Raw genomic sequence first — 25,042 nt, 5'->3', positions numbered from 1 at the left:
GCAGATAACAAGAGATATGGTTAAGTGTCCAAATAATTGACTTCCTGAAATTGAAGCACATGTAGAACACAGAGGCCATTTACCCCCCACTCACAGAAAGTATTTTTCTGCACTGATATGGATGAGGATTTTTCACTTCACAGCTCTTATGAAGCAATTCATATGTTGTATCTCATTTGGCACATGCTTGCCAAATCAACCGAAGCATGGTCGCGTATACGAGGCCTTAATAACAGAGAAGCATAATTGTTTGACGGCATGTCTTTGGAATTGCACAATTTCTCTGATAAAGAATGGAGTCACGCGCGGCCCTCTGGGAACTCTAGTGACAACTTTAAAAGACGAAAGATAATTGGTGCTCCAGTAATTTCATCCTAGATTGTAGGGCTAATCTAGGAGTTAATTTCCCTCACTATAAAAGAAAATGGGTATCATTTATATCCCAATGTTGATTAAAGAATTAGTTTTCATTAAGAATTCACTTAGGTTCTAAAGACTCCTTTAATTTGATGTTCAATGACTTAAATAAACTGCCGACTGACCTAGCCAGACATTTACAATTCAAATTGCACATCTCCGTCTACTCTAGATCTTCCCTCCTGGTGTTTTTAATATGGCCCGTCCATTTGTTCCTGCAGGCGGACTTACATCAATGTGCTCCAGGGTAAAAATCACGGGGTCATTAATGAACACGCGGCTAGACTCTTTGTTGATTGAGGCGGCGATGATGTCCGAGTTGACGGCTACCGAGACGTTGCGGGCATAGGCGTCATTGTCCATCTTGATGGTGGCGTTTTCTGTGCTGAGGAACTGGCTCAGGTTTTTGTAGAGCATGAAAACCAGTTTGGCAACTCCTGCGGAGCGAAAGATTTAAAGAAACACCAGATTAGGGAAAGAGCGACGCAATTAAAACAACAGGGGCCTAAAAGAAGTGAAGACAAAATATGCAGAAGACCAGAGGACGAGAAAGCTCTAAAACTGACTGCATCTTTTTCAATGTAGCTGAATTTAAATTATTCAAGCAATTATCTGCATGGATGAGAGAAGTGAGATATATTTGCTACAAATGGCCTTATTTGTAGGTTTAAAATCGCAGAGCTTTGGAGTTTTTGAGATAAACTGCACTCAGTCTCTTGAAAATGAATCCATTTCACAGTTTCTCCTACGCTAAAGAATCACTTTTGTTTGTCTCTGAGTTACCAGAGTTAACTTTGACCGAGCTCCTCTCGCTATCGTTGCTTTTTTAACTCACCATTCCGACTGTTGAGCTTAACAGTATTGGCTGAGAGCTGGATTGAGATGCCGCTTTTGCCGATCTGTGGAAATTTGAAATCCTGGACCTGGCCATCCGTGCTGAGAACATACACTTCCAGGACTGCCAAGAGCAGAGAGGCAGGGGATGAGTTAGAGAACGACAACAAAAAAAACGAAAATCGGTCAATTCAGAAGAGACAAAAAAGAAAAAAAGCAGAAGGGAAGACGATTTCTTCCTGACATTTCTACACGAGCTGTTTAAACATTTCTAAATGTTGGTGACAGTGCGCCACGCAATAAAAGCGTCACTCACACAGTGATCGTTTCATCCCAGTGGTGCTCCCACTAATATGAATAAAACGGTGCTGAGAGAAACCAAAGGACTCTCTCGTTCGGTCTATCAGCTGAAGAAAATGAGCGAAGGAAGAGGAGCTTTGGATAAACAATGTCCTTTTTTCTGCCTGCACAGCAGGCTAATGTTCACATTAGTGTATAGAGTTACAAGGTCTAGACGCACACATTTATAAAGTAAGCGTGCGCAATCAGAGAATCCAGTCTATTTAATTGTCTGATATTCATCACTTTGTCAGTAAGCGACTTGTTAAACCTAATACGCCTTGTTTTTCACTTCCCCCGAGGTTTAAACCCTTATTATGAAAACAAAGTCCTTTTTTATGAGGCGGCCTTGTGTTGCTATCACAGGAGTTACTCTTTCAATGAACTGAGCGTAATCAAATTAGCCGAGGCGCACATCAATCACGGACGCTTGTCATTTGCTTACCGCAAACTCGGCTTTACTCACTTATATTATCTGCTGGGACTTTGACAATAGCCGGTTCCATGAGGTTGTCGGCGAGGACGAAGGCCCCTTCCTCCAAAGTATCCAGTAACATGGTGGCTGCGTGAGTTTGCTCGGTGCTGTTCATGTCCTGCCAGGATTTGAGCGCCTCTGGTCGCAGAAGGTTATCCACCGTGTCCACGATGGCCTGTATTAAAGCAGATAACCGAAACAAATCCACAGAAAACAAAGGTTCTTGAGTGTCTGGAAACAAGTGACATTTTCTGTGGATGAGCTGTGACATGCAGACGCTGATGTGAGTTAGTGAAACGCTGTGCTGGAGTGTCACGTCGTTAGGAGTGAAATGGACAAAAGTGAGGAAGCTGAAAGGACGTCTGTTTCTCAGGTGTATATGTAATGTAAACATATATTTGCAACACATTTCAAAATAAAAACAATAAAAAATGTTTTTAATGTGATGTTAATGAAGGAAGAACTGCTAAAAGAGCGGAGGAGACGAGGCGCTTCAGCGATGCTCGGCCTCTTTTCCAAGGATGTTGCGTCGATGCTCTGGGTCACAGTGCACTGAGCCTATCACGTCTGTCTGATAACAGGATATTAAGAGACGGCCTGGTGAAAGCCAAAGTCTCCGTGGCTGATCTCAATTAAAGCTCTCTAATTGGAAAGTTCAGTGGGCAGCAACTTTCCTTTTCTTCAAACACTTTACTGTAGAACAAGTAATTAAGCCGCCCTGCAAAGGCACTCGAAAAGTCAACCAAAAGTGTGCAGTTTGCTAAACTGTTGTTTGTCCCGTGAATGCAAACCTTGTTTTTTTTCCCTTACATCTTTTTTCTTCAGGAAATAATAAAATCAATGCGTCTAATCAGGTAATCAATGCTGGCGACGGCTGGAGGAGAGGGTGGGGTGTGTGTGGGGGGGGGCTAATGTGAAGTTGTGTCAGATGTCAGATACTGATGACTCAACAATCCCTGTCGCTGATCCTCTCTCATGCTGCTGTAATTTACATCGACATAACCTCTCGGAAGTCAAATCGAAATGTTTTGACTTTAAAAAGCGAAACGATGATGCGATGCGACGCGGCGGCGGCGGCGGCGATATGACTACGTATGTGCTTTTTGCTTTTTTCCAGTTTCCCTGCCTCCTTTACGAGTGCACGGCCGTTGACTGGCTAATTAGCTCGATCCATTTTAACACCCTCCCGAAGGAGAGATGGATTGAGGGGGGTGACTTTGGTGGCAGGTGGAGGACACTGATGTCCCTGATGGTGGGGGGATATATATACAGCCAAAATACTTTGATGTGCGAACCCAACGCTGTGAAAGCATTTGGGGAAGAAAGGGAAAGAAAAAAAAAAGCGTTTGACCTGCACTAACCCTATTAACCAGCTCGAGCTATAGATTTGTACCTTTAATTTATGAAACGCATTCATTTAATGACCTCAAACCTGCGCCCTTGTGGATTTTCCCTTTGCAGGCTGTGAATGGTCAGGAAACGATCCGTAGAAAGAGTTTTGATACATCACTACAAAGCAGCAAATCCTTCATCAAATGAATAATGAGGGGGATGTAAGAAGAGGATGTCTGCTTGAGTTGTGCTGTTATTCATGTAGGCGTGCAGTCTTGAGTAAACACAGAAAATAATAACAGGGACAAACGGAAGAAACAACAAAATACACCATAGCTGTCAATGCATACAGGAGAGAAAAAAAAGAAGACACGTACACAGTTACAAAAAGAAGCCACCTAAGTAACTGGAGAGGACTTCTCTTTGACTTAGGAAGCACTTTGAATACAACTGTGTTTTTGTGTGAAGCAATTACTCAAAAAAGCAGGAAGCACAGGGAGGAGGGTGTACACGACAGTGGAGAGGGTGCATGCTGCTGAACTTGGGCTAGGGCATATACAGTACGGTAGTACAGGAATAGAGGGGACAGCAGCTGCAAGCAGAGTGGGCAGAAGCTTTGCTTCAGTACCTTCATGTATGCCCTGCATGTCCTTTCTCGCTTTTGGAGCTTTTTTTGTTTGAGAAGGAAAAGAACAGATACAAAATAGAGACATGTAATTTGCACAAGTTCACGAGCTTGAGTAAAGAATTGGTAGAAATAATAAAGGGGTGAGCGCTGGATGGAAAAACCAACTGATAAAACGACCAGTCTCAAATGGCACCGGTGGATCACACTCATGACACTGAATACACATCTGCTCAAAAATCAGAACTGCTTTTCTGTTTGTTTCCCAGCTCGGCTGAACTTGAAGTGAAAAGCACAGAAAAGCAGACTGCTGACGTAATCTGGTGAAAAAAATCTAATAAAACGCAGCTATTGTATTAAAGAAGTATTAAGTTATCAGTAAAGCATAAAAGCGATGTAAGTTATGCAGAGTCATTCAGTAAGAGGGAACTGGGGAGAAACTTGAGGTAATATTTTTTAATACCCTGCTAATATGTGGAGGATCTGGTTACCTTGTTGAAGCTCCGTCCTGCAGAATCCTTCTCGCTGGGTCTGAGCTCCTGCAGCTGCGCATCCAGGATGTCCACCAGCTGCTCCATCAGGCGCACTGAGGAGCTGACGTCCCCGGCAAAGATGGGTCCTTTGGTGTGCTTGGCTAATTCATTGGCCAAGTTAGCCGCGTTTTCACCGCTGCGGATCTGCATGGGGAGAGAGTGAGTAATGCGAATGAGAATACGAAAAGACAGACTTGGAGGGCTCTTTGCGGCTCTGTTTCTAACATAAAAATCACACTTGAATGAGTCCTTGAAATATTGGTTATGAAAAGAGGGTTTAATGTTTTCTTCACACAGCAGAAGCTGCTATAGTGGCAGTTTTTTCTTTTTTTATTGTGTGCTAAGGCAAAAGAAAAAAACAAGTCTACAAAGAGTGGTTTGCAAAATAAGACTATGGTGCAGATTATACAGAAGGTAAAAGGCTTTTAATCAAAGGGCACAATGTCAGGTACTTTTGTCCCTTATTTCCGAGTCGGGTGCCAAAGCAAACGAGTCCACGTGGTGGATTTGGAACAGATTACATGTCGGATGCTCTTCCTAATACAACCGTCCTATTTATGGGCCAGCTTCTGACCTCCCAGTTTCAAACTGGGTGAAGGTGTTAACCACTACACCACTAACCAAAGTGTAAAATCAAAATCACTAAAATGTAAATACACAATTATACACACTGCAGCTTCATGGTGCCTTTCCTACTGTCCCTCTGTATAATGCAGTTTGTGTCATTTTATTTTGTTAACACAAAATTTGGATCGTTTTAACTCCGATATTTCACTTTTTTCTTTTTTTGTAGTCGTCTTCTATAAAACCAAAAATATAGGACACATCAGCCCTTTTTGTCATCCTGCTTTCGAGTGATTCTGACCCAGATTTGCTTCCATGTTTATATTTTTTTTCCAGTGAATAGTTTACTTTTGCAATTGACGTCCTTTACAGGAACACATTATTTTTGTCTACTCCTTATTTTAAGAAAAACACTTAGATGGAAAACAGCGAGGCAGAGCTCATACAAACCTTCTGGGCTACTTGGTTGACCCAGTGGGAGGTGCAGTTGCTGAGATCAGGGCCCTTTGGGTGCCAGTCCCCGGTGGAAAGGACACATAAATAAGATGCTGTGCCTGACAGAAAAAAACCAAGAAAACAAACAAGAAGAGAACAGTCAAGTTGAATCAACTCAAATCAAATACATATTTTTTATGAGGCTGCTCGCTGAACAACAAAGGCAGAAACAGAGATCAAAGGAAGAAATTGCACACAAGCAACACAATCATGCAAATTGAGTATTTATATGTAGAACATATATGAATCCAAAACATTTTTGTGCACATGACAACATAAGCCTGAGCAGATGTTTCTTCTTAGTTTTCCCCACTTTGTCTATCGAGACAATGTACAGAAAACTAATTTTGTTAGCCTGTTATTGCTACAAAGTGTCATGAGTTCATATACAATCAAATGAGGAACACACAAACAGCTGAGCCTCAGTCAGTCAGAGACTGCTTACGCTAACAGCCACTGCTGATTCCTTTAAGTTAAATCTTTTATAATTAGAGAAAAAAGGAATATCTAACAAACACGGGGATGTTCTCTCGAGAGCTGTCGGGTCATATTGAACGCAGCGAGCAGTCGGCCCTGAGATGAGAGAGAGAGAAGGAAAGACGGCCCTGTTTACCTCGTGTTCCCTTGGGACAAGGTCGCTCAACAAGCATGCCCCTCTGGGTCTGAGGCCACATTATGTCTCTTTTCTCAATTGCCTTGCAGAAGCGTTCAGGTAAAGGGAAAGACTCCAGGGGCGGAGGGGAAGGAGTCTGTGGGATTACAGGACGTGGCCTGGGCGCTCCCCTGCTGCGCTCCTTGTACCCTGTTGTGGTGGTATTGTTGTCCACACCCCAGTGCACCGTGGTTGTTGTTGTGGTGGTTGTCGTTTTTGTAGGCGGAGTCGTGGTGACTTCTGAAAACGGCGGTGCTGTGCAACGGGAGAGAAAAAACAGAAGTCAATATTTGGGTGGAGCGCCGCTGTGTGATCTGCGCTGGGTTGGATGGGGTTGGGGGAGAACACGACGAGTCTGGATCTCACTGGGATACATTTAGTGTTTCTCAGCCTCCGAAAACACGATGCAGTGCTGTGAATAAAAATAATAATCAAATGGTAAGTTGACCTGCGGTTGCTGTGTGAGGTCAGCTCATTAGTGTGGCACCCCTGTTGTGCAAAACACATAATACCGAAGATTTGCTAAGAATATTCAACCTGGCAGCTTTTCAAAGCTTGACCTTCTGGTGGGCAGAAGTCTTCATGTACAACTAAACCTTAACGGCGCCCCCTGTAAGCAACATTCCCATTTTTTTCCTCAACACGTTCGACGCTGTAATGCTTATACATCCAAGTACCCTGTTGTGTAAATTGCCACTAAGTGCTTTGTGCAACAAGCGTATTTGCTTTCCCGTTGACTATGGCTTATCCAAGGCACTCAGTCTGAAGCGAACAAGACAATAATTACAGTAACATCCTCCTGCCTGGCAATCATTCTTGCCTGGAAGATTTTGTGGCATGGCTGATTAAATTTCACTAGAGCAACACGGAACCTGTATGTGCAGCCATGGTGCCAGAACATTCATTTTACAGTTGTTTCTCCCTACAACTCATACTCTGATAAAACAGGTGTGCAGTAACTCTTCCAATGCCCCGGGCAAAAACAATATGTTTCAGTCCCAGGAAAGGAGAAAAATAGTGCAGTCCTTACATTTAACATGAGCCACTAAGGAAAAACTATGAAGACATTTTTCATGTGATACACCGGAGGAGTGAGAGTAACGCTGTAATTACATTTCATAAAAGTTGAACATAAGGGAGCTTTATAGATGAAATGTTGATAAACACTGACTATTTGATATAAATCTGCAAGTGCAAAAAGAAAGCAGAACAACCACCTCGGAAAAAAACATATTTGTTGGTTGAATTTAACAGAAAAAAGCCGAATCAATCAAAAGGAGCTCTGAACGTTATGCAATCTAATCGCATTTGAGTACTTTGATTTCCTCCATTAGGCTGCCTATAGAGCATGCAGAAAATGCGAAGAGGTGCTGTTACACTGCCGGGGTTGAGCACAGTTGCTGTCGGTGCTGCAACACCTTGTGAAATAACAGGTGAAGGTAGAGACGAGGCAGAAAGTGAGAACGAGGAGATAATCTGAGGTGGAAGGGGTGAGGCAAGAGAAGCGGAGAAACAGAGGGCGACGATGGGAAAATTCAATAAGAGTGGGGTCAATAAGAAGACATTTTCGGCGTTCTGGTGAACCCCTGGCTCCATATCTATCGCCTCTTATCTGACTCAACCCTCACACACACACACACACACACACACCAATTCTTCCATCACCAAAGGCCCCATCGTGTGGATCAGAAGCTTCAGCACAGTGGAGCTGAAGGGAATTGTCTTTGAGGCTGGCTGCCACCTGTGGAGAATTAGGCTCTATTGACCAGAGGAGATGACTCTCTGTGCTCCCTCCTGTTGAGGGAGGCTATAGGACGGCATACACACAAACGCACGCACAAGCAGGTGACATGAAGGTGTACACAGCTGACTGGCTGTTTTGACACTGAGCTGAAGGCAGATTTGGCTGGCTGGTCGGCTGGCTTCACCTCAGCATCCCCCCTTCTCTTGTCCCTTCTCCCCTACCTGTATCCTTTTACTCAACACAGTGAAATTCTTGGCTGCACAGCCTGTCACAGCAGTTGAGAGACAACCTGTGCTTAGTGTCCTTTCAGCACCAGCATTTAGCTGGCTGGGAGAAATGTTTGTCTCTATTCTGCACCAATATCCTTTTATTGCTATAGCCCTTTTTTTTTTTTCTTTCTTTCTCTTTTTTAAGACTCACTGAGAAGAATCAGAGACGTGAAAGCAAGCTTTGCAGATTCCTGGTTGACTTTACAAGCTGTGGCAATCAATGCTGCGGCTCGGTCTAAAGGAAACGAATGTGTGTCAACGCAGTGTTAAAATGATTATCGTTGTTTCTTCATAAATGTCTGGGTCAGAGTTGCTTGGCAAACTTCCACAAGGCTCCCAAGAAACTGTGGGGCCCCTTTATGGGTTTCTCATTTCCAAAGTATGAAAGATGATAAGGCTAAAAATCCCAGTCTCTGTGGGTGGGAGGTTTAGGATCCAGACAGAAATGAAATGAAAATAAATTGCTGTTCGGCAGCGTGATTCGAGATAAAGGGCTCACCACTACAGCCAATAAATCAAAGAGGCATCTGCTGTAATCCAAGCACATTCCTTTTGCATGTCAACTAACAACTGTATCTTGTCTATACTCTCATTCAACAGGACTACATGCAAAAACAAAAAAAAATTGCTGTGATGTTGGGGTTTACGCGCTAGTTAAAACGACCGCAATCTTTTTATTCTCTGATGGTGCCTGCTGTCAACAGCAAAGCTGGGAATATAATTAATGTTGGACTCTTGTTGATATAGAGCTTGAACTGAGGGGTTTCCGTTTGAGAGGGACGACCCTGTGGCTTACGGAAAGGGCTGCGGGGTGGATTGAAAAAAACCAAAGAATCAGTTAGCTACGAAAAAACCCCCAATAAAACTCTTGCTGCTCTGATTGGACGCCATCAGATCTTCGTTAATGAGCAGTACTGGGAAGAAAACGCATTATTTAAAATGGCTCAATTAATCCAGTTTGGAGGTTTCATGTCATGTTTATGATGCAAACTAATCCGCTTTCCAGTGTGAAAACGAGGCTAATGTGGATGTAGGCTACACTTCCCACAGAGATCCGTGCATAAACAATGCAGCCCCTCTGACCACTGCTGCTCCCGTGTACGTAGCTTGTCATCCCGTAATCCTACCAGAAACACAATAATCTCATTACCGTTATGCCATAGACTGGTTTAATTTAATCCAATGAACGCTAGGAGGAATTAACCCAAAGGCATTAAAATGGACACTCTTCTCAGGTAGTCACTTCTTCACAGAGATGTCTAAGTGGATGGTTTTTATAAGCAGAGCAAGCAGAGCCGAGTGAGGGATGGCTATCGATCTGTTGGTGGTGCTGCAGCAGGCCTTTCCAGACCTTTTCAGATTCATAACATTAAGCAAATAGTTCTGTTTTCCATTGTGGCAACACATGCCTTGACACTCCTGAACTTTCCCTGTGCGACGTTCCTTTGATTATGACAAAAGAAGCAAATCCCACGTTCGGGCTATATATCGAATCCAGGACAGGATCCTTGATTATTATGTCTGTGCTGCACTCAGCCCAAGGGGAAGCTTCAATTAGCTGTCATACAGTGGGAGCGCACAGAGTGATATTCTCCAAAGCACTGCCACTAGTCAGGGCAGACTTATTCATAACCTCTTTGTGAGATTCAACACCCACACATTGTTGCACTTGAATGTATCCCGGTGGTTCGGTTATTACCACAGGGGTTACAGGCCTCGGATTGATGACAGACAATAAGATGGGAAATCGAGGAGAGGAGCATGTCAAGTTTTGAGCCAGTGCAAAGCATATGCATGGACGCAACACACACACACACACACACACACACACACACACACACACACACACACACACACACACACACACACACACACACACACACACACACACACACACACAGAGGCCAGATGAGACTTTACCAGGACTCGGTATTCACGGCGAGGTGACAAATGAAAACCGACAGCGTGTGTGTCTTTTATATTATGTTTAATGGCTTCACTTTCAGTAGGCACCGCATGGTTGTTCATCAGGGTAATGTTTCATACACATTATCAGGTGCTGTTTATCTTGTGAGGGAAGGGAAAGTGGTTTAGCATTCGTTTCAGCTAATTTGCCACATTAAAAGCTAAAATAACTATTGGATGTCACTTATCACCTCCTCTATCCCCTGCTTTGTCATGGAATAATCACATGATGGGAAGTGAAGCTGCTTAAGAGATTTACTGTACCGCTTGTACCTACTGTACCATTTTTGAGAGAGGGAAAAAAACAACCTTTTTGTGCTACAGTGAAAGGCTTGTGGTAATCACACGCCCATGAAAGGGGAAAAAGTTAACGAGCCCATGAAACCACAAAACAGATCCAGGCCTGTTTCTGCCATCAATAGCGACCCGTGATAGGCTTTTGGGAAGGGGACCAACGAACAACCCATCGGCTTTAGAGCCGCTCGACACTAAGCGCAGGCTAATTGAAATAAGGCGCTGAAGTGTGAGAAAAACTGTAAATAATTCTCTGTGCTAATACTGCTGATGCGTCCCTGTTTCCAGCGCGCACGGCGCTCGTTGTCTCCGGGTCCCGCCTTGCATCGAAGTTCATATGGAAATGGAGCTGTTCTTGAGTACGAAACAGCGTGATGATTTATAATATGTTTGTGATGCATTTTGATATCTACCAATAATAACAATAATACACAAAGGAAATTGGATTACACATCTTTCACTCTACGCCACGTTTGTAGCTGTGGAGGGAACACAGTGTATGATTGCTTGTGTATCAGCAGTAAATATTAAGAAAGGCGAGTGAAAATTCATATAATTTCCCATGAGTCATGTCCTTGTGAGGTGTGTACAGTACACATCTATGTCTTAGGGAACCTAATAGTTGGATTATGTTATTTTCTGTTGTCTCCAGTGTTTCTGTTTCACACAGCAGCACTGGAGGCAACACACACACACACACACACACACACACACTTTGAAGGAAGCAGAGACATACATATACACATTTACACATTCATATACACTCTCACACACAAAATGTATGGAGAACAGACTTAGCAGCTGCCAGACTGCCGCCTGTTTTCTTTTTTTTTTTCCTTGCAGCTTTCTGAACCGTACGTGCCTCAAATTTCAAGCGTTAACTCAAAGTGTGCCAGGCAGACTGATATGCAACGCTGTGCACAGGAGAGGGTATCTATTTTGGGGCAGTCACATGCACGTGCACGAGCGCACGGAGATGCACACCCAAGCGGCTGCGTGTGCATGTGTGAGCACGGGAGCTGCAAAACGCAGAAATCCATGCAAACCCGCAGATTAGAGAAACACAGACTCCCATAGACACAATAATCACGCCTGTGTGAAATAAATCTCCTCAAAGGCGTGTGTCAGGGAGTGATGGGGGACCATTGTGATGTCTGAGTAATAATTCTTTTAATACGCCTTGTTTCACAGTCAGACTGTAATCAAACAAGAGACTGTGGATCCCCTTGGCTATAGGACTCAGTGTAACTATAATCACCCCTCCTCCCCTTTATGTAAAACAACTCTTTGTGACATTCTAAATCATAACCCCGGGTTTGCTATTGCCCACATCTTGTGTGCTGTCAGTGGAGATTATTTGGCCATGTTGTTTATACTAACGTAACATCAGCTTGTAAGGCTGCATTCCAAGTGAAGTTCCAACTAGCAGGTCGGGACTGTGGGATAAGCTCTGAAATGGTATTCTTTATCCAGTGGCCAGTGCTCAGTGCTGGAGTAACAGCAAAGATCGTGATCATATTTCAGAGGAAACAGGTGACCTCCTAACCTGATGTGTAATAGCCTTTATTGCCACCAGATACTGGATGGTTCGTTATTATCCCACAAAAGTAATATCTGAGACGCTGTGAATAATAGTCCAAATCCCCATTGTGGAATTTCCCTTTTTCATCAGCCTAGTTAAATTCACTCCTATATCATAACCAAAAAGGAGAACAGCGGTGTTATGATGTAGACAGAATAACTAAATTGTGTTTAAAAAGATACGGGGGAGGAATAAAGAGCTGAAGCAGGCGGACAGATATTAGAGAGTTTTGCATTCTAAAAGCAACAATGGAGACATTTAGCTGACAAAATTGGAAATATCATGCACCTGGGCAGAAAAATATGAGATTTAGGGACGTATTTAAGCCGCTCAACAAAATATGAAACTTGCTGAATTTACCTGTTCCGACCAAGAAGCAGGCCTGCCAAGAGGTCAGCTCGCTGTGGGGGGATTTTTATACAGACTTGCTGCAGTGAGGTGTTTCATTTGGTTGAGCCTTGGCTGGCCGGGCTTGTGCGGTCAGAATTAGAGTCACCTTGACAGAGGCGAATAGTTACTTACCAAGAATTTATCAGTAGAAAATCCAACTACGAACAGATGGGAATTATTGGATTTTACTTTTTTTTTTTTTATAATGAAAATATTGATCCTTAAAAAAAAAAAAAAACAGTGGAAATGACTTCTTAATGACAGCCAGCAGTGTGTGAGCCGCGTGCTCATGTTATGATGGCCATCTTTGCCCTGTTGTGTGTGTGCAGTTCCCCATGAGGCAGAGCTAAGGATTTGCTCAAATCCACTCATTTAGTGTGCACTGCTCTCACTAGGCATTATTTGAGCAGTCTGACTTAGGCTTTAGCCCGACTTCAGCAGAGAAGTCAAACAGATGCCTATGGGTGACGACATGCTTGCAAAATGCAAACATGTGGATCTAAGTCGCAGCTCGTGTACATTCACAGAGAAGGAGGACTTAAAAGAAAAAAAATTGCTAGTTTGGATCAGCTGGAGGGCAAAGCAGAAACGAGGCACTGATGTGATCGGTGCTTAATGTTACACCGTGATTGCACTTGCTTGCGGAGGCGCCGACGGACAGCTGTGGACACCATGGATGAGTAGTTGTTCTTATTAAAACGGTCTTCTGGGACGACGCGTGCTTGTAAATCTACACAGGCAAGCCTGTGACGACAAATTTGAAGGCACGCCATGGCAGCGTGTAGCTTCGGTTTCACTGATGACAAAATTGGCATCGCTGTGACCAAAGGTGACTATCGTATATTCACGGACGTGAAAAGGGTAAAACATGCTTTAGGAGAGATATGTGGATTTGGTTGTCAGAGTTAGAGTGGGTTTGGTCCGATAGCATCAGGCACCAACCGAGACAATGAGTGTCTGCAACTCAGAAATAAAGAAATAAAAGAAAGAGTAAAGCAGCACAACTGAATGCAACAGAAACAACGACGGCGAGAAACCATGTGACTGAAACGGACAGAAAAGAAAACATGAAGACAAAAACAGAAAGGGTGATTTTCCACATCGATACCCTCCCCATCCACACCGCTGTGTCCACACTTGATTGTTGTCAAGGCAAACATGTTTTTAACCCATCCTGAACCGTGATCCTGCACCACAGTGAGCAGACACAAAGTTCTTACCACCTGACCAGAAATAGCCTCACACACATTTTCAAAACTGCACAGCCTGGCTAAACAAAGAATAAAAAAAAGATGGTTTTGATCATTGTGGCTAATTTATACATTTTTTTAAGGGTGTGGCTGCTTCGAGATGTTTTTCAGTGTCGTACTAAACGAAACTGTCAGGACTGCATATGTTGTAACTAGCTAAAAGTAGCATCCCTTTTAATGAGCCTGGGAAGTGGCACCTCCTTATCCAAGCCGGCTACTCGACAATCGCAACACCTTAAAAAATAATAAAGAACAAATTCAAACTCGAGGACACATAAACATCCATGCTCTATACATTTTAGCGGAGCAGCTTAGATGGCTGCGAAAGCTTAATGATGATGTTGACAGTGTCCATCTTTTTACCCCCCTTCCTTGTTTTCTCTCTAAATGTTGCCACGCACAAGTTGACCTCCATGTAAGCACCACAGAAGACAGAAATGAATCATAGTGGTGCTTATTAGAGAGCTGTATATTTATCAGACTATAAGAGGTAAGCTCTCTAGGGTGATGCTAATGCATATGAGTCACAAGCATCTGTTAACAGCTGAACATTTTTGCACTGTAAAGCACTTTCATAACACACCAACTACAGGGCATTGTTTTGACCACATGCAGACTTTTGTAAGCTAATTGGCAACTCGCGTCGGTGAGCCGTACCTTATAACTTTAGACAAATTGGGTCATTTTCTTTCTTACGATCCCTACTTGCGAATGTTGTAATTTGACTGTGCAGCGCAAAGATTGAAACTGTATGCAAATGTATTGACATTTGAACAATTAAAGAGGCGGTTTTGATTTGCGTGGGTGTTAACTGCAGCACTGGGGGCTTTTATACAGTAGTATTTTGCAGTGCGGGATAAAATAAAAGATTTCCAAGGCTCACCTGTGTCCCATCCTGGAAATGTCACAGCTTGTTTTTACCCACTTTGGGTATAAAAGGCTTTGGAGATGCTTACGCGGTGGTTTGAGGCCACATATCAGAGCTTGGCATGAATACATTCTCCACAGAAATGGGTGCATAATGAGTTCTCTTTGGGAATACCTCATTCAAATCCATGTAATCATCTCACTTAAAAAATGCAACAAAGGAATGTGCCTTTTGCATTGGCTGCTATATGCAAGAAGGGAAACATGCAAGGAGCAAAACCACTTTATTATATTGACGTTGGTCAAAGCCACGAGAGGGACTTGCTGACCCATATAGCGTCCACTTCCAGTGGAGCTGATTGTTGAATCGGAGCCCATCCACTCCCACATAATCCTACAAGAGATGATCTTGTCTCTACACGAGCAATGCTATTGGACTTGACAAGAACCCAAATGTCTGTCGCATAAAGCCTCAGCATCACTTTGATGCTTAGCGTTCCATGACGGATCAAATCAAGTGACTGAGTTGTTTGTGCATTGAGAAATGGCAATAGAGCAGAAAGTGCAGTAAAAGTAAAGTTTTGGTCTTGCCCCTACCAATTCCATCAGCTTCTATTCATTCTCTGAGATTCCCTTTAAAAGTAGAACGACCTGCAGATATTAGTCAAAAGTTTAACACAGCCCTATAAATACTGAAAGCGTGGAACTATTTTGCATGTTGGATTCTTAGGGCTAAAACACTGTGCACCATATGGTGATTCAACAAATAGAAAAAGTAAGAAACTATTACTTTGCTGCTTAAATCCTCTTGTTACACGGTAAGTAACTACTGGATGTTTGTCTGACTGATAATGGGCCAAACTCATCATTCAGCAGCAGAATTTTGCAAGTTTGGGCCAGTTACTGCTACACTCATACACAAACACACCTTTGTGCGTGTGCATGTAGTCTAGGCTTTAGTGCATGAGAATGTTCTTTTAGTTTCCTTCTTTTTTCTTTGTCGCTGCTGCTAAAAACGTATAGGTTCAACTTTTAACACCACAAAAGCATTCTGATGGCTTGTTTCAGTGGCCAGTGATGCAGCCACTGAAACGAGCATAAAGATATCAAAGAGAGGGCGTCCTGTGACAGCCAGAAAAAATTGCCATCATTTATGTGTCAACATCAGCCATGTGGGAGGACAAGTTTATTGACATCTTGATGATCATCCTGGACCATTCTCCCTTGCTCTCATCGACTGCAACTCAACATACATTAGTCAGCAACAGGGCCAGGCTCATGTCTCATTTGTCAAGGGGAGAGAACTGAGTCCTTGTAGACATTAAAATAAAGATGAGAGAATAAGGAAACCCTAAGGAGAAGGAAATGCAGGATGTCAGAGACTGTATATTTCTTAACGTACTAGACAGGAAGTGAAGTGGGCTCTTTTTGATGCTTGAGAGGTATCTGTGTGAATAAACAAGCTAGCACAGTGTGATTTAAGACACACAGACAACTGGAGTGTATTCTTATATCAGGGCAGATCCTTTTAAAGCCTCTTATTTTGCTATCGGTGATCAGTGTCCATTTAACAAATGAAAAAGTTGATTGAGCATGCAGTGTGTGTATAAACAGCTTAATACGGGAAGCCATATCAGTTAATCTGGAAAGACAATGCTGACTGCTTCATAGTCAGTTTGCTGGTTATAAACACATAATGCACTAATTGATTCTCATTTGTTAGGAGAAAAAAATAACACGACCGCTTTTACAGTGACTGTCGGGAAATTTAAGGGAATGGCCCAAAACCAGCTTATTTTTGATTTCTTCAAATGAGTACGTGAATGTATGTTCAGGCATGACTAAAATAAGGTAACGGATTCTGACTGCAGAATACGCCTCAATTGTTCAAAATTTGTAGGTAAAACTCGATATATTGATAAAGTATTTAGTGGAAGAACTTCACGCAAGTTATAAAGATCATTTTTTAATTTTATTTGGCCAGTGAACCCTGTGCATTTTACCTCAGACCTGGTTTGCATTGCCTAGGCTGATGCTGTTCCACTTGCTGAACCCAGTCTAGCAGCCCTAGGCCGTGCCCTATCAATACCAAAGTGGACGAGCCAACGCATTAATAAATATTGAGCTCTTGGATAATCTGTGAAAAAGTTGCTTGACCTCTGTGGCTCATCATTAACTATGCTGAGCATTACGTGGACTTAGGATTCTGGGTGTGGAGGGATTAAGATAATTACCGTTATTATATTCTCAGCGTAAGGACGATTGCAAGCCTTGGCTGGTCTCCGCTCAGCTCTTGACAGCTAAATTAAAAACACATGCTGCCGATGTGACCCTGGATGATTGATCCGTCTCTTTTTTGTCTGCATCTCTTTCTGTCTTAAGGAGAACCTTGAATCCTTACACTTCAGCTAGAGACTGTAAAATGAAGTGGGGGGGTTCTCTCGCTTTTTTTCACTTTTTAATGGCCAACAGAGATTTCAAGTTTCAGCATCACTGGGGGAATTATCTAACCTTGCCCCAGGCCAGACTTTGCACCTGTCCAGACATGTATGTTTCCAGAGGTGAGAGTATCTCTCTCTCTTCCTGTCTTACTCACTCTCAAAAAAAAAAGAGAAAGGAATATGCTAGCAGGGGTCCCTGGAGCCTTAGCACCAGGGACTCAGGGAACGCCCGGATGGTAAACCTCCCAAATCCCCATGATACTGATCCCTTATGATATGGTAACTGGCTTCGAGGTGTTGTTTACCACAGAGCCCCGCTCACTTCAATGCTTTCCTACACTCCAAAGCTTCCCATAACATATCTAGCACATATTAGATTCTAAATTAAAAATCAGTCAGCTGTGACACTTGATACATAGATGGGGATAGCAGAGGAATATAAAAGTGCACTTGACAGGAACTAAAATCACAATCTCAGCAATGCAATTTAACACTATTGTCTGCAGGAGAAATGATCGGGGCGACGGTTTCTTACCATGTGCCGGATCAGGCAGGCCAAACTCCAAGTTGTACCTCAGGATGTAAAAGTTATTCCACACATAGAGCTGGTTATCTCGCGGATTATAATCCACAGCTGCAATGTACTGGTACTGGTTGGGAAAGTGGATATCAACGTATTCCCCACGGTTCTGTTTGGTATTGTAAATATAATCAATCAGGCTCTTGCTGACTTCACTTTCATTGTCTTCGTAGGTGGAGCGGACCACATAGAGTACTCCACAGACCATGAAGGCATTGGAGGCTGAGCGCTTGTCATAGGTCGTTTCCCAGGTAGCTTCAAATCGTAGCGTGTAGGGGTTCAGCTGGCTGATCACCATCATACCATTGTTCTGCTCTGTGGCATAAATCACCCACAGCCCGTTCTCATCCACCGCCAGGTCAATGTCTGTTTTTCCTCCCCACTTGTAGGGCGACGTGTCGTGGTAGTTGGCGTTGTTGATGATCGCCTCACCGCTTTTGATTCGAGTCCGCAGGTCAAACTTCACGATGTTTCGGGTACGCTCCTTGTTGAAAAACACCGCCCCGTCGTAGACCACAAATCCAGTCCCATCCACCCGGTGCGGCAGCTTGTAGGTGATGGTTTGACGGGCATTTTGAAAGTCATCCAAGGAGGAGTACTCGATTAGAGTGTCTGTTCGGTACGGAGTCCAAGGCATGAAGTAGATTTTGTCGCCGGCTTGCAGTGGGTCTTTGCACCAGGCTCCAGCTTGCTGCTCCGCTTCAAATATAAAGGAAGGTTCACCGACAGCTTTCAGAGTCCCAGGACAAAGAAAAACTAGCAATGGAGAAAGAGTAGAATGAGAAGCAGAAAGGTTAAAATGTGAAAAGCATATACATATATATATACACGCTTAAATAGCCGATTTAATAGCTAATTTCTTCATTTTGTTTTACAGGTTGTCCAATAAGAGTGGGGACAAACACATATCAACGAGTGGCCAAAACACAACTAACATCTATAGCCAATATGAGGACGTTTTGCGCATAGAAAGAAAAAATACAAAGAAATAGAAAAGTTATTAAGCATAATGTTTAAATATGTAGTAGTCGGAAACGAAAAGAAGACTGGCCTCATAGACATTAACTGTTGAGTAAAACACAAATGAGGGGAAAACATAACAGAAACAAAACTTAACATAACAATTGGTCCTGTAAATAAAAGTATGCAGCCAACTAAAGTCACTTGGCAACAGACGGGAGAGGTTATGACAGAGCAGGAGTCAACAGAGTCTGCAAAATGTGTATACTCTGATGTCTCAGTTACACCACCTATTCTAATGGTATATACCTGAGAGGCTCGTCATTACGAAGTGGTGCAAATATCACAATCATTCAAATTGAAAAGTAATAAAAAATGTTTGGTTTCTTTTCTTTGAAAGGGTCTCTTGAGGTGTTTTTGGTTGTTGTCTGAGGTAAAGGAGGCATAAGAATCAACGGAGAAAAGAGCAGCAAGTGGTCTGGTGAGAATAATGGGGAAAACAGTGAGAAGGGTAGGGATCTTGAAGAGAAAAGGGACAGTTGATAGCAAAAGCTTGAAAAGAAGGCCAGGAAACACTGTTACCATGGCATGCTATGGAAAAGGGTTTAGAAGCCAAGCAATATGAGATTCTGCTGAGTAGCAAAGCACCCAGGGAGAATGAGAAGAGGACGCCCCTATGGACTGCAGCCAATATTCCCCCATTTACATCTTTTGGCTGCTTGTGTACCGTCTTTATATGGCCAGCTTTACTTCCCTTGTAGCACTACACTGGCTGCTAACGTTACAGTTGGGGGGTGCGGAGGTTCTGACGATAACGTCTGCAATGGGTTTCTAGAGGCCACCATCGGAAAATAGGTAACTGACAACTAGATGCCACAAAACAAGGAGCTAGGGTTTGGGTCGTGTCTGTTATTTACCTTTTTGCTCCACTTCTATTTTAAGCGTTGGAAGAGAGAATGAAAGGGGTGCAAGGGAAAAAAACAGATTAATATGAATTAAGTGTCATCGCCACGATTACATATGCAGAAACACGTTATGAGACATGGAACAAGACGGGTACACCTATTAGAAACAGGAAAGTTGTGAGAAAGATGACACACAGACGTCAAAGTCCTGTCTCAGAAAAAGGGTTAGATTAGAGCACCAAAAACTGTGTGGTCACATTTGGCGTCATGACTAATTGTCAAAGTAGTTTTGTAGCAAAGTGGTGGGTGGATTTTTTTTTTCATTGGCAAGTGAGAAAATTGTTATTAACATACGTTCAGTTTTATATCCACGACTCTAACCATTTCAGAAAAATCTCTCTTTAGTTAGAAATATGGTAAAAATTTGCATAAAGTAAAAGTCACATTTTTGTCTCTCAAAGAAGCTGAAACCCTGTCTTACAGTTGGACAGATCACACGATACTTTCTAGAGTCTGACTTTTCATTCCCTTAAATCCACTCACCACCAAAACTCAATCAAGATTGATTATTTCCTTTTTCTAAGTGGAAAGTTGCACAAATACACTGCTCAAAAAAAGGTAAAATTTAGGGAGCAATCCATTTCACCTGCTTTGGTGCAATGAAAGCTACAACAGGCACACCGGAGAGGCAACAACATGACAACAGTTTAGCAGGTGGTGGCCACAGACCATTACTCTCCATGTCCTTCCTGCACCACGTTTCTCTGCTTTTGCTTTTTGCTAGCGTCCTTGTCAACACTGTTATCACGAGACGCTCCATGCAGCACATTCAGGTTCCTGTAGGAGCGTATGTTATGAGAACTGGACAGGGCCTCCCCAATCCCAGCCCTACAAAATGACCCCAGTAGGCTATTAATACGAATACCAAACGGTCACACGCCATGAAGACGGGACTAGGGGCTGACGTCCTTTGGTGTGGCCTTTAGCACAGTGCAGCTTGATTGGCATTCACCAGTGAACATCAGAATTGGCGTGTTCTCCGCTGACACGCCATGAGAGCAGCTTCACACTGAGTACAAGTGACAGACGTGAAAGAATCTGGAGATGCCTTGGTCAGTGTTATGCTGCCTGCAGTAGCACTGAGCATGAGTGCTTAGCAGTGGGTCAGTGATGGACTGGGGAGGCATATCCTTGGACAGCTGCACAGACCTCCACATGCTAAACAGCTGATCACTGTTAGGTACCAGGATGAAATCCTCAGACCCACTGTCAGACCTTATGCTGTTGCTGTGGGTTCTTCTAGTGTATAGGTAATTCCTGGACAGAGGCATCGATGCCATTGACTGGCCTTCATTTCCCCAGACCTGAATCCAACTGAGAACCTCTGGGAGCACCCAGACTGTCTCGGATGTCACTGATGAAATGATCCAGGTCTAGAAGGAGATCTGCCAGGTCACCGTCTGCTATCTCACCCAGAGCCACACTATGACACCAGTTGAAGCAGCCTCTAATTTCAATTTTAAACTTTGATTGGTGGTATAATTTTGAACCTTGCCTGCAAAGGGTTTATGAATTACACATTTTATATCAAAAAAGCTTTTCTATGTGTGATTTAAGTGGGGGGTTTTTGAGCAGTGTAATTGATTACATCGTGTTATTCAATTAAAGCAGGTTTTAATATAATAAAGATCCAATTTCAATTTTGTTGGAAAAATACAATGCAAAAGTCTCCATGTAACATTTTTATCATTATTTTCACTTTTAAAAAGATGAAGCCATGCACAAATAAGTTCATTGCAGACCAAGGGAGCAGGTAATCACTGTAAATTGTTGGAGTAAAATGCATGAATATACCTCTCGTGCACTCACTGTGGAAAAATGTATTTAATTTTATGTTCCATAAGAGCGTGCGCAATCTGAATAGATGTTTTTGTGTCCATATGAGTCTGCTATAAATTAGCCATCATGAGCGCATTCAAACAAGGCACTCTGAATGCACTTGTGCTAATAAGCATTATTCAGTCCATTAAACTGAGATGTCAATAGCCGATAAAACATTTCACATTTCACTAAAACTTTAAAAAAAAAAAAAGAATTCCATATGCATTGCAAGTGAGTGGCTTCTAATTCTGAACTGCAACAATACAATAATGGAAAATATATATAGAGAGAGAGAGCAGTATATAAGCAAGGTACATCTAAAGCCTAGATCAGACTGGACAATTCAAGACAGTACAGCAGTAATCTGTTTGTGTTGAATGTACACTGTTTAAGAGGTAACAACGTTGCAGAAAGGGAAATCCAGTCAGTGGTATTTGTACATGAACGAGAGAAAAACTGTGAGTGAGATATCAAAACAATTCTGTCACTCTGCCCTTAAAAGGCAAAAACCTGATTTAAATTTGGCTGATCTGAAATTCAAGGTAAAGAAAATTAGATTTTATTTTAACTGCTTCTTCACATCATGAGCTGTGACCAAGAGACCGAGCAGCTTATAGTGTTCGAGCACACGGTTTCAGTGTCGTTTTGTTTTTTTAAATTGTGTTTTGGACCTTAATTTATCCTCCAAGATCAAACTTCAAATTCAGCGCTCACTATTATGTCCTGATGTGTCAAGTAGTTAGAATGAGACCTCAAAACTTCAGCGAGAACAATGAGAAAACCTTGAAGTGGAAATCAGCAAAAATTTAAATTAGGTGTGTCTTTGGCTTTTTTGGGTGGAGTTAAGGAACCTGGTATTTATCAAATGGTACTCTTATTTAAGTGAGTTTTATTTCTTTTAATTTGAACTTTTATGAAGCGTCAACAACAAAGTAATATCTATGTGCGGAGTGTTTGAAGTGCACTCGTACTTTACTTCACTGATTCAACGATTATTTCTGCACACCTCTGATCTTGTGCCCTTCAGTCTACATTCCTATGTGCTTGTGACTGTCTGTTTTTCACAAAAAGCGTTAACGTGATCATACATTTTTATCCGAGGCCTGCAACACTCCTTTTGTATACATGTTCACATTAAAATTTGAATCCGTCACAAACTGTTGAGTCTGATCTTGGCTTCTGTGGCAAAAAAGAAAAAAAAATCTATGAAGCTTGCGATTCAAAAGGATCCACAAATGAATGCACTCCATTCTGCAGAAGAAATTCAAGTGTGCTGCACCTAACTAAGAGATCTCATATGGATAGGAATCAAACAAACTAACAACAGTTCTCAGAAGCTGCCTCAGCCACACAAAATAGAAGAGGTGAGAAGCAGACGGAGAGACACGGGTGAATGAAATCTGGAAAGAAAGGGAGAACACATGACCGAAGACCTGATGATGTAAGTAGAAATGTAAAAATAGAAACAGCAATCAGTGTGATCAGAAATCGGTCAGTGGATGAAGAGAGTGAGTCAGATACCCAGGAGGTTTCCTGCAGATTGCACAGGGGAAGGGAAGAAATTAAGTCAGTTTATATACAGCAACATTACAACAAGCATGAGACACATTCGAATCCACATTTAACCCAGGAAACTACATTCTTTTCTTTTCTAGGGAATTCTTGCTTTTTAAGAAGTACTTGTAATTAAATAACCCCAGTTAATAATCTGGCTTTCTATTATTTTGTGAACACATGTCTGCTGTCAACTCAGTTAGGTATCCTGGTGTTGAATTGAAGCATTAAATTAAATATACTCAAGAAAAAGGAAGGGGTGGGAGGTGTGAGGGGGCTAAACAAAGCCATCAAAGAGGACTCGATGCTCATGCTGTATTTTTTATCCTATTTTTCCTGTTCTGGCCAACACTGTCACTCGGAGCTGAGGGGTTTACCTGTACTAACAGGTGATGAAAATGAAAATATTAGCAATGAGGCCTGCTTATGCCAACTGGCACGACTCTGCAGTTTTACAAGTAAGAATAGAGAAGGAATCATCCTCTTTTTTTCCCACCGATTCGAAATCGCTTGCATAGAACAATCTTAATAAAGAAACATCGAGGCTTTTATGTTGCCTGATTCAAGCAATTACTGGAGCCAATTCAAAGGGTGACTCAGTGCCAGGTGAAGACAAAATTTACATCCTTGGCTGGAATATGAAGCTAATGCTACTAATGAGGGCAGTTCATGACAAGAACCAAATTATAAAGCCAAAGGAGGAAAATGGTTGGAATGTAGGTAAGTCATTGCACACGCTGCTTGCACAGAAGTGTAATTATGCAAAGACTTGGAAAATAGACCGAATGGATTAAATACATTCAGCTGGTGAGAAAAAAAACAACATTTTAAGTCTTCTGTTGTGTAACTGCTACTTGTGTTTCTTGGGGACAGTGAGATTTTGAGGGGTGGTAGTTACCGGGCTAAACGAGGACACTGTCTTTGGTCCCCTTGCTGATCAGCTTAATGGGGATTTCAAGTGTTCTTTTGAAAAACATCTACTCAAGTCTGCAAATCCGGGGGTTCCTAAGCTTCTGGACTGCTGAAATGTTGTTAATCATGAACCTCTCTATTTGGCATATGATCTATTCAATCTGCATTAGTCTGACTCTACAAAATGAGATGCATGGATTAATATTATTTTTTTGCTGAGGGCTGAGGAGACAGAGGATTGGTTACAGGAGAACAACAAAACAGGCAACTTTCCTATAAATCAAAGTCTATCACTGTTTACAGTAGGGGTTGAATAGGAAAGGCTGGACTGGGCTTGTGTGGACTGAATCAGACTGGGAGAACACTATACACTTACCAGGGCAGTTGCGATAGGATACATTCTGTGTTCTTGGTCCTATTCTGGTTGGGCATGGACCTTGAGAAGCAAAAAGATGGGGCTACAGACATGCATGTTTGAAACTGTGTAGAGTGAGGACTTGTTTTTATTTTCATTGGTTAGACAGACTTTTCTAGGGCTGAGAGTCCTTGGTCAGAAGTTTATTTTTCACCACCACACTAGCAGCCTAGACTGTTTCCTCTGCGAGATGTGAAGGCAAAAGACAATCATAACAGCGGGTGGACACGAGTGCACCTTGAGGTTAATCCTACTATTAAAGTTTGCGGCATCACAGCAAGACGTAGAATCAATACGTTGCTTGACTATAAGGTGAGCTCCCCCTAGCCTCTCTAACCCCCCCAAAAAAGAAAGAAGGTAGCAGTTGAGTGCAGTCTGAGGTAGGACCTCCAGAATTCGTCTTTCCTCAGTAAGTTGGACTCGAATGCCCATTACTGCTTATTCCATGTTTAATTACAGGTCCTCAAAGCCTCAGAGAGGTTAACCTTTAAGTTGTAATGAGTTTCACCATCTAATGATGTTCACTAATGCATTCCAATTCAACACTAAGGGGAACAGCTTAAGCAGGTTTACTGGTAATGAGCAGCGTTGAACAGATGTGTTAAGGAGAAACAGAATACAGGTCTTTTATTTTGATTTCTATTTCATTTCTGTTTTGAGCTGAATCAAGACTGCAACACATCCAAAGACATCAGAGTGCAAAATACTCATTTGGATCTACAAGAGCTGCCAAATACTATTGTCCCATCACCCCGACTCTAATTATT

General features: G+C 42.4%; 1 protein-coding gene across 15 annotated transcripts in view; it reads right to left on the bottom strand.

Annotated features, from left to right (window-relative positions):
- Positions 1-25,042, bottom strand: part of adgrl2a (adhesion G protein-coupled receptor L2a) — a 90,890-nt gene that overhangs the window by 16,257 nt on the left and 49,591 nt on the right. For 8 of the 15 annotated variants that reach the window (XM_080882610.1, XM_080882612.1, XM_080882611.1 and 5 more), the window contains exons 5-13: positions 24,237-24,296; positions 17,604-18,404; positions 6,228-6,521; positions 5,570-5,673; positions 4,514-4,699; positions 4,026-4,064; positions 2,057-2,240; positions 1,253-1,375; positions 649-854 (exon numbers count right to left, since the gene is read on the bottom strand). In XM_080882610.1, the coding sequence (XP_080738736.1) occupies positions 649-854; positions 1,253-1,375; positions 2,057-2,240; positions 4,026-4,064; positions 4,514-4,699; positions 5,570-5,673; positions 6,228-6,521; positions 17,604-18,404; positions 24,237-24,296 (1,997 nt within the window). The remainder of the gene's footprint in view (positions 1-648; positions 855-1,252; positions 1,376-2,056; positions 2,241-4,025; positions 4,065-4,513; positions 4,700-5,569; positions 5,674-6,227; positions 6,522-17,603; positions 18,405-24,236; positions 24,297-25,042) is intronic. The other 7 variants (XM_080882604.1, XM_080882606.1, XM_080882609.1 and 4 more) reach the window with 3 other exon arrangements.

This window comes from Rhamphochromis sp. 'chilingali' (assembly GCF_963969265.1).
Source record: "Rhamphochromis sp. 'chilingali' genome assembly, chromosome: 5".
Classification (NCBI taxonomy): domain Eukaryota; kingdom Metazoa; phylum Chordata; class Actinopteri; order Cichliformes; family Cichlidae; genus Rhamphochromis; species Rhamphochromis sp. 'chilingali'.
This window is presented reverse-complemented; position numbering and strand designations above follow the sequence as displayed.